Below are 10377 nucleotides of genomic sequence, written 5' to 3'. Positions count from 1 at the left end.
TATCTGTCTAACTTGAAGGCCTACATATGCAAATCCAAAGCTCCAATTTTGGCTAACAGCCAGAAATTCTGACTCACAATCAGCAGAAAACACAAAAGAAATTTTCCTGTATCAGTAAGGAGGAAATCGGCTACTTTTAAAAGTCTTTGTCATTTCTTCTATCACTCTAAAGTACTAAGAAAACTGGAGCATCATTCCAGTTAATGGAAATTTTTTTATATATAAAAACCAATATAAAAAAATAATGTCTCATAAGGTACTTTGATCTTTGGAAGGCTCTCCTGGCTCTCAGAACCAACAGAGGTTGTGTGAACTTTGAAGAATCAGCCTCAAGATTTTTTTATCAAGCTGTTGTGGTTCAAACAAGAAAATGTGTTTTCCATGTTTGTACCTTGTCAGGTCTCCCAGATCCTTTCTAGCAGAGGAGACAGAGAGTATTATTCTTATTTTACTCTTACAGTGTAGTGATACAAATGAGAAACAGAACTTACCTGTTGACACAGTCTCATTTTGAATGATGACTTCCGAAACTTTTTGATACTCAGGATCAGTTGTCAAGATGGACAAGATCTGCAAGTGAAAAAGTAAGTAAACGCAAAAAACTGCCCCTTCCCTCGGCAGTTTGAGAGAAATCAGCAGTCAGATTAAATTAGAGAAACATCTTAGAAAGGCCCTATGAAACTGCTTCTCTCTCACTTCCTCTCCTCTGTGACGTGGTCTGGGTGAGAAGACATCCCAGTGACTCAGTGTATGAAGCAGTGCAGCAGCTCTGGAGGGAATGGCCAGCACCCAGCAGAAATTTTGGGTAGGGATCCTGGTGAAGTAGGGAGGGGGCTGCAGGGCAGACTGTGCTGCTGGGCTTCAGGTGACAAGAAAATCCATTGCAGTAACCACTTGCCTGCCAGAAGGTGTCTGACAGCCTGGAGAGGAAGCACAGCCATCTGTCCACACAACCCCTCTTTCAGCATAAATATTTGTCACTCTTTGCTACTGTTACGTTCCTGGAGGCTTCTGGGGACAAGAAACTGCTCTCATTACCTCATCATTACCTCACCTTGCTTCAGCCACTCAGGCTTTCCTGGCAGACTTGCAATTTCTCCTGCAAATTTCCCCATGGAAAGGCAATTTTAATTGCGGTTTTGCTGCAAACAATGCAATTTAGCTGCCTACAGGAATTTCCTCATATTGAGCCTATATTCTACTTGACTTGAAATTGGCACCCTGCAATGTTCTGAGTGTCAGCAGGTAGCAGGTGAGTGTGGGTATGGGCAGACAGATGTCAGGGCTGTGTCCTCTCTGGCCTCTACAGAAGACTTGTGCAGGGACTACTGCATCCCAATACTCATCAGGTTAATTAGATTGTACTGGTAATTAAGTTAAGGAGCACTGTGCAGCAGGGTCGAATTCAATCTAATAAATGTGTCAAACAGAAACCAAGCAATTGTCTTCAAGCGTGCTCAAAAAACTGAGTGGCAAATTGGAGAAGAGAGAGAGATGGAGAACAATATCAGGAGGATAAGAATGAGAGGTGAAATGTGAAAAGGAAGGGACAAGCAGAGGAGGAAGTGCAGAAACCAACAGGGACAAATATTAACATAAGAAGAGAATAAAGAGAAAAATAGCTATGATTAAGCATAATTAATGCTGAGATACTGAATACGAGTAACAGCCAGACAAGGTCTTGAGCTCCCAGATTTCAAAATGTCTTGATTTTTAAGAACTTGTCTCTAAATCCTGGAAACATTTTAAAAAGGTTTGAAAGTCCCAAATAAGAATATATGTATACATATACTTAAGAAATAATGTGGTTGACCTGAGAAATTACAGTATTTACCCTGATATGGAATACACACATTATTTATGGTAGGAAATGTAGTCACCCAAAATGAGACTTCTGCAGGGGTTTGTGACTAAAATATACCTACAGATTGCAGGGGTTTGTGCCTAAAATATACCTGCAGATTGCATGTGTGAAAAATCTACATTGAATACTCATAGTATGATTAATATCATCTGCATAGAAAGAATAATAGTTTTTTTTTTCACAGATAGCTTTTATTTTCTCTAATGCAATATATATGATATTACCAACAACAAACTATAAATCATTACCAAAAAATGCTAATTTTAATAAAGATTTAAAACCCACCAACAACTCACATAGCTCTCCTCATTCACCACTTTTTTTTTTAGATATGCTTTTTCAGTGAAATTTAAAGTCTTCAGAAAATCTCTATATATTGCATATGGAACCTCAGCACAAAAGTTTGCTGGTGACATATTATTTTCCTTACAGCAACTATAATCTATATAACCAAGGCTCAAAGCAAAGTTTTAGGGCTATTTTATAAACTTTGGAATGTACTCGGGAAAATTTATTATGGACAAATTGACTCAGTCTGTATTTAAGGATTAAGTAGAGCAATCCTGTGGCAGGGTGCAGCCCAAAATGTGCTCCTTCTGCTGAGTTACAGGTAGGGCTGAGTTATAATGGGGAGAATTCAGGCAGTGTTTTGGAAGGGGCAAAGTGTGGCTGGTGTGTTTGAAATGCTGTTCTGGTTTGCTCTCCTGAGGGGTCATGAAACCTGGAAGTATTTGGGTGATAAATGTGATGCTCCATCCCTGGAAGTGTCCACAGCCAGGTTGGATGGAGCTCTTGAGCAACATGGTCTAGTGGAATGTCCTTGCCCATGGGAATTGGGTTGGAAACAGATAATCTTTAAGGTCTCTTCCAACCCAAACCACTCTGTGATTCTGTGATAGTCTCCAAAGTGTTTTAGTACCCATTTGTCTGTGAAATTAGTAATTTAGATGCTGACATGCATCTGAAAACATGGTTGTTGGTAGTCAAATCGATCAAAATAACTTTAGATTTCGTTAAAACTATTTACAATGTTGTTTGTTCATATGCTGGCTACACTTATCCATGAAAGATAAAAAGCAAAGAGGGATTAAAACATGGTGCCCTAATGTCTGAAATAATTGGTGATTATTTTATAGCAGGGTCTTATTTAACACTTGATTTTACAAGGAGTCAAACTCCTGAAGTCTAGCAGCCGTAGGAGGATTTAGGCTTTGTTTTGCTGGTTGTTGTATTTTTGTGGTTTGTTTTCTTTTTTGTTTGTTTGTTTGTTTTAACATGTCTCTAATCCTCAGAGCTGCAATGAAAAGTTTAAAAATACGACTGGAGAATCAAAGGTCATATTTGAGATCTTCAAGGGTCAAAGGAAAAAAAATAAGGATAACCCCTTATTGTGGTATTCTGAAAATTATAAACATGCTTAAGGCAATATCCTGACTGGGGGAGGTTGATTTTGATTTCTGGATTTTTTTTTAAGTTTGGTCATGCCACCTTTATGTCACTTTATGAAACTTCTTTTACAATAACCACAATTATTCCTACAAATAATCTAAAAGAAGAATTAATTTAGATTTAAAATACTAAATGCAGAAAATAACTTACAATATTGTGGGAAACAATTTTGCATAAACAAGGAAAAGAAGTATTTATATGGCAGATTTTATTCCACCTGAATTAATTAATGAATTTAATTTAGTTAATTTAATGAAGAATGGCCAGTAGATCTGCGTGCTTACAGTGCCAATTGCTAAAATCCTTCTAAAGAAATTCTACTTTTTCTTCTCTGATTTTTTAATTTTCAAGACCACAGTAGCTAGAAAAACATTGTGACAGATTTTTCATCAGCATGCTTATTAGTAACTTTTTCATTTCTTTATTCCAGTCATTCCCATATCCTTTGGCAAAAGCACTTTGTTGGCAGAGTTTATATAAATGCTGGGAGAAAGCAGATGTTACAGACCCGTCCACATCCCTTCCTGATCTGGTGTCAGTGATGTTAACCCCTCTTTCATTTCTGGGTCTGGTTCCTTCCATGACATCCTGTAGAAACCCATAGGACAGTTGTCTATTTCATTAGAGAGATCATATTTTTATTTAATTCTGTATGGTTTTAGAGAAGTGGCTACAGGCTTTACACCTGACCAAGCTTTGCACCTGTTAAATACAGAGACTTCCATAATGAGGGAAATAAATCTGACTTCTTGTATTTTTTGATGATAACCACAATAACCCTGTATTTTTTCAGAATACAAGACTTTTGAGGAAAACTCTTCTTCCTTCTCTCAATCGTTGTTTCATAGAATCCCCTAAGATTTGCTGGGAGTGATTACAGTGTCGTCTTTGTGAATGCACATCTTTGAACCCAGGGAAAATGTGAGTTTAAGCGCTGTGATCAAAGCTCTGCGGCTGTATCGGGCTTGGCCTTATCCTCAAATTCAGGCACTGTAAAAAGACGCAGAGAAGAGGAAAAAAACCACAAACAGTCAAGGGAAGAAGAGGCACTTCTGAAACAAACCCTCATATTTTGATGCACCATGTATGCTTGTTTAAACCACCTGCTGTCCTAAAGAAAAGCCACCTCTCTGTCCTTGCTGTCCCAGGCTCTCAGCCCTGGTGGCAGCAGCGGTGGCACTGCCGTGGGGCTGCTCTGGGGCAGCAGCACAGCCACGGGTGAAGCGATGTTGGAAACTTTTCCTTCTCCGGGACCCGGTGACGCCAAATCCATTCGCCCGCGGGGGCCGAGCCGCCTCTTTCGCTGGGCTGAATCTGCGAGCGCGCTGAAGGCTTTTTGGAGGGAGGGAGCGGAAAAATGTACGCTCAGGAGCGGAGTGCGGCCCTCCTGGGCTTGGCACACGTTCCCTGACAGCCCGGCAGAGGCAGGGCAGCCTGGGGCTGTGCCCAGAGGGAACGAAGCCTGGCGGGACCCGCTCCTCGCTGGGCTGCGGGGAGCGCGGGTGGGAAGCGCTGCCTCGGGGGAAACCAACACCCCTCCCTCAGGGCACGGCCGGGAGAAATCCCGGGGGAGGGAGGCGAGAAATCAGCCTGGGAGTCGGGAGGGAGAGGAGCCGCGCCGCCTTTGGGTGTTTTTGGCAAGGTGAAAGGCAGCTTTTTCGCCCACCTCCGTGCTCCGGCAGCGCGGGGAATGCAGGCGCGGCTCCAGCTCCTGTGGCCGGGCCGGGGCGGGCGGCAGCGGCCGGACTGCGGAAAGTTGCGCGGTGCTCGTTTCGCAGCTCCCGGGGACCCTGCGGGGCTCTCGGAGCGCCCGGGCACCTCCTCCCATCCTCCTGCCCCCCTTCCCTCCTTCCCTCCCCGGGCGGGCTCCCCACGGGACTCCCCAGTCTGCCAGAAGCGTCGCCCGAGCGCTTCCCCTTTTCGGGTTTTGTGGCCTTTGGGTGTTTAGGGGTTGTTTTTTTATTTTTTTTTTCTTCTCCCTCTCTCTTTCGGTGAGAGTGCGGCCGAGCTGGGCGAGGGGAAGGAAACTTTCTCCCCTCCCTCCCCCAGGATGCTCCGGATATTTTTGAAAGGGCGGAAGAGTGAGAAAGGGAGCAGCGTCTGTAAGGGCATCTCACGCTCTTGCGAAGGTCCCCCCTGACACCTCGCTGCTGGGATTAAAGACCGGAGCTGGAGAAACTCCTCCCCTTCCCTCGGCTTCTATCTTTCTCCCCCCGTCCTCTTGCTTCCCCCCACACCCACCCCCCCAAATTTCCTAAGGTCATTAGGAAGGGGGGAAAAAAAGAGAGAGAAAAGAAAAAAGAAAATAAGGAGCTTGGAGTAACTGCGACCCGTGGGACGGTGGGGAGAGGTGGAAGAGGAGCCTCCCTCTCCAGATCCATCGCTCAGCACCACGCTTGGGTGAAGGCATGGGAAGCACTGCCATGGACAAGAAGAAGGATGCCTCCAGCAGCAGCAGCAGCAGCAGCAGCAAGAAAAGCTCCAGCCACAAGAAACTCATGTTGCGAGTGCACATCCCCGTAAGTGGCTCCTCGCTCTTCCCCCCTTTCGGCAGCTGGCGTGGCTTAGGCATGTTTTTCTCTGACATGGAGCACAGCGAAAGGCAGGAGAGGTGTTTCCTGCCCAGCTCTGAGTTTGGGGCAGGCTGGGCTGGGGGTGCATCCCTGCAACAGGCGATCCTCCACATCTGGGGTGGGCTGAGGAGCGGGGTCTCGGCCCCCCGTGCAGTGCTGGGAGCCCGGGATGCCGTGTCCGTGGCACGGAGGAGTATCCTCACTGTCCCAGTTTCAGAAGTGACTCTTACAAGTGCTCCTGTGCCCTGGGCTGTGGGTTTGGCTCAGTTTGTCTCACCCAGTTCCCTCTCAGACTCGCAGCACGGTCTAGCAAAAGTTCTGCTCACCCCCAAACGCTGGTCTCAACATTCCCAGGTTTGGCTCCGGGAACTGTCCCTGCCTGTGGCTGAACCAGCGTTTAATCTGATTCTTCCCTTTCTCTCGAGACTAATCCACTTCTGAATTTCTCAGGGCTGGGGAGCCCAGAGCTCGCTTAGATTTGGATCCAAGCAGTCTGGTCACTGCCGAAAGAGCAGGGCAGTTCTATTCACAGAGGAGCAAACTAGTGAGCCGTGCAGCTCTGTTCTGTATATTTCACTATAAAGTAAAATGCAAGAAATTCTAGATAGAGATATAGAATAATCACAGATCAAAAGTTTCTATTTCCAGTGAGTACTAAAAGGCTAATTGGCTCTTTCTTCAGAATTACATGTCTTTCAAAACTTAAATTACTGGTTTTTTTACTATTAGGATGTTCCTGTGATCCATGTAGCTATTAGTTTTCTATTCACAGTCCTGATGTACTTTTGCTTTCAGTGCTTCTGGCAAGAAATGGCAAAGTCCTTGTATCTTTTTTGTGCACTCTTTTGTTTTATTGCTTATTGGTGTTTGGTTTCTTGGGGTTTTTGTTTGTTTGGGTTTTGTTGGTTTTGTTTTGTTTATTAGTTTGTTTTAAATCTCATTATATAAAAGTTCTATCTGTATCTCTGCCAGGCCACCAAGGAGCAAAAAGATATTTGTGGTTCTAAGATTTTCCCTTGTTTTAGGAAAGAATAAGAAGTCAAAGCAAATTTATTAGGTGTCTCGAGTTTGTGGAATAAAATGGAGGAAAAATACATGACTCTTCTGCAGATTTTATTTTTCTCTGGGGAGGAATGCAAGCCCAAGAGCCCAAGCCAAACTTCTGGAGCTCAGAGTGCATTCAGTACTAGAAGAAAAGGGTCTGTTTCTGCTAACATGGGTGTTGCCTATGTATTTGTGACAGAAGATTTTAGGCAATAAACTTGACCATGTTGCCAGTAGTACTTCACAATAAGGACGTAAAATACCAGCAAATAAAATGTACCACACCAAATCACCACTCCCCTGTGCTCATTATTCCTTCCCACCCTGCCTGCAATACTGTCACTGCCATCTCTTTCCACTGCCCCTCCACCTCTGACTCAGTCTAGCCAGAAACTCCTGTGCAGTTGGATCCTCACTGCTGCTCTCAGGAGCTGCATTTTCTGCCTGCCTGCTGAGGAGCCATGCGTAGTTTTGGAGTTTCCTGTGCTTGTTGCAGGATTTTACAGCATCCACCTGGTGTTTATGAAATACCTGCTGACCAGCAGATATCTCTGACCACACCAGAACGTAGAACAATTTTCCTCCTTCTATGATGTGAAGCTAACATGAAAAAATGTACTTAAGGAACTCATTAGCATTAAATCATTGACAGAGGAATGCTAATGCTTTTTTCCTAATTTCCTCCCTAATCTACAGACAACCTTTTTTTGTAAATGTTGCCTTAGTTCTGTCTTAGATGGAACATTTTTAGTAGTTGGTCATAATTTTTCATGTTCTTCATCTCTTGGCTTTTTGCTATGGACTTGGTCACCTGGGTAATGGTAGTGACTCAGATACAAAAGCTTGCAAATGCCAGATGTTGCACTGAAGTCAACATAAGTTTTGTTGTTCACCCAGTTGGAAGAGCTTCAAGATTTGGTAATGAGATAACACCTTCCATCCTCCCTCTCCAGCCCCAAAATAGGACCCTTCTCTTCCATTCTGCATCATTCTAACATTCCTCAAATGGACTACTGAGCCCATGGTTGTACTCATCTTTTTAGTGGTTTTCTTAATCTGGCAGAGATTGTACATGGCTGAGCTGTAAGAAAGAACATTTTTCCCATTCTCCTTACTTGACAGAGGAATCTGCATTTGAAAAGATCTGTTTAGACTGCCTTTTTTTCTCTTTCATAACGTTGTCTTGGCTGTTGTTTTGAAGCATCATTCCTATTATTTCAGTGGCGCCTGTCAGTGTAGCTGTAGTTGTCAAGGGAGCTTTCACCAGACGGTAATTTTTATTTTGTTCATCCTCTTCTTTGTGTTTCTGTGAGATCATGTTTATTGCTGAGACATGTAATTCATGTTCATTTGGACCTTCAAATTAAGAACAAGAGAAGAACTAACAAGGCCTGAGTAGGAGAGAGAGGAGTCCATTCTGAAAGAGAAAGCAATGGGACAGAGAGGTACTGTTGTGATGCAGGCTGACCTAAAACATATTTATTGATCATGCAGAAATGCTGATTGAAAAAATAATATATATTGTGGAAAAAAAAAAAATGGCGGAGGGAAGGATGCAAAGTACACTATAATTAGGTTAGAGGATTGTGGAATAATAGGGATTTCTGAAAAGAAAGTTGTATGCATTTCTTCCCTCCCCGACATAGTTTATTGTTTTGGGTTTGTCTGTAACAGTGGGAAAAAAACAGATCAATGGAAGAAAGCAGGTTTGTGGCTTGCAGCACTCCAGGGCATTTCTCAGGTACACCTTTCTCAAGGAAGGACAAGACATGATACAAAGAATCTGGAAACACTCTATTTTCACCTTCTTTCTGTGCTCAGTCTCCCTCAGCACAGGTGGGTGGTACCCTGCCTGTACTTCTGGGAGTGGTGGTGGATCACTAAATTCCTGCAGGCTGGCTTTCCTCACTGCTCTCAACCTGTGTTCAGTAGCCAAAAATAAAGTAGGGGCCACTGTATTCTGTAGCATGGCAGGGGAGTGTTTGCTGAACGGCTGGGATGATGGAAATTCTTCGTGTTTGGTTGTTGCTTTCTTTGTGAATACACAGCTGACTTAAACTAGTAATTTGGATGGACCAGAATATAATTGCAGGAGCCTTTGTAAAGGTCATATCAACCTCTGTCTGTCCCAGCAGCACATTCAGAAGTCTTGAAATTAGAGATGCCTAAATGGAAATTTCTGGTCCAAATATCTTTGAAAGCTGCTACAGATTTAAATAGAAACTTTTGCTCTCTAGATGCATCATAGCTGTAATATGAAGACATTAGCATTATAAAATTCCTTTTTAAGCCATTAGAAGTTAATGCTTGCACATTGCTTTGAACATTTTTATAACTCTATTCTGAGATGGGATGCAATTGTCTGCTGAGTAGGAGCTCACAGCAGTGAGATCAGAATGTTCTTTTATCATCTTGCAAAATCGATCTGTTCTAATGTTAATGTTGCCATTGTAGGCCCCTGGTGCTGGAAAAAAAGAAAAATTCTGCTCTTGTTTACTTTTAATTTCATCTGGGATGCTTCAGTCAGTGCTAGCAAAGTTATGTTGTATTTACATGAGCACAACTGAGGGCAGAACCTTTCTCAAGAGCTTCACTATGCCAGGTGCCAAGCACATGCTGCTCCCAGCAGGTGAGAATTGCAGGAGCTTAGAGCTTCCTTGGATTTTTCCCAAATACATTGCAAGGTGACTTATTATTCAAAAGAACAAAGAAGTTTTTTCACAATAAGCACAAAAATAACATCTGTGAATGAATATCAAAACACCTTTCAGTTCAGTGAGCTGGCTCTTGCCTCGACGGCAGAGTTGATGCACTAGAAGGATATGCTTGAGGATCAGGGTTCTTTATTTTCTATGCCATGCAAAGAAACATCTCTGCACAGTTTCTCCCTTTTCTTTGTCAACCTCTGTGATTTGAAGAGACTCCTCAATGTCAAAATTTATTGCTGTTTCCAGGCTTGGTGTTATGCCGGGATGCCAGGCTGAACATCAGATGCTTAAATATTTCTAACCCGATAGATGACAATGATGTTCTGACAGCTACTGTTGGTTCAGGCTCTGCCCCTCCATCTTGCTTTCCACACTTGCAAAGTCATTAGTGGCTGCATGCCTAATAAATCACTGTGAAATGATTTTGTTCTGTCACAGTTTTTGCAGGGTGCTTCTTGTCTCCCGGTAATTGCAGGGTGGGCTGATAAGAACAGCACTTCAGTCTAGGAGTCGCTTTAGGAAGCTGCAGATGGGGAATAATCTAGTGAATTCTTTTAAAGGTGAAAAGAAATCAGCTTCCAATGTGATTTAGGAATGAAAGAAGTGTTTGTCTTCTTGGGAAGAGGAGGTGAAGGGAGGGAGAGACAGAGGAGAGAGAAATGTTTCCCTAAAATTAAATCACAACTGTTCTCCCTCTTGCTCTCCCAGGGCAGGCTTTGAGTTGTTCTGAGCCTCTGTG

At 43.2% G+C, this 10377-nt stretch overlaps 1 protein-coding gene across 1 annotated transcript in view; it reads left to right on the top strand.

The window, feature by feature from the left end:
• The first annotated feature begins 4874 nt into the window (after positions 1-4874).
• Positions 4875-10377, top strand: part of PRKAG2 (protein kinase AMP-activated non-catalytic subunit gamma 2) — a 212164-nt gene continuing 206661 nt past the window's right edge. Inside the window, exon 1 of the mRNA XM_030264232.4 lies at positions 4875-5832. Within this exon, the coding sequence (XP_030120092.4) occupies positions 5722-5832 (111 nt within the window). The 5' untranslated portion in view covers positions 4875-5721. The remainder of the gene's footprint in view (positions 5833-10377) is intronic.

This window comes from Taeniopygia guttata, chromosome 2 (genome assembly GCF_048771995.1).
Source record: "Taeniopygia guttata chromosome 2, bTaeGut7.mat, whole genome shotgun sequence".
NCBI classification, from domain to species: Eukaryota; Metazoa; Chordata; class Aves; order Passeriformes; family Estrildidae; genus Taeniopygia; species Taeniopygia guttata.
This window is presented reverse-complemented; position numbering and strand designations above follow the sequence as displayed.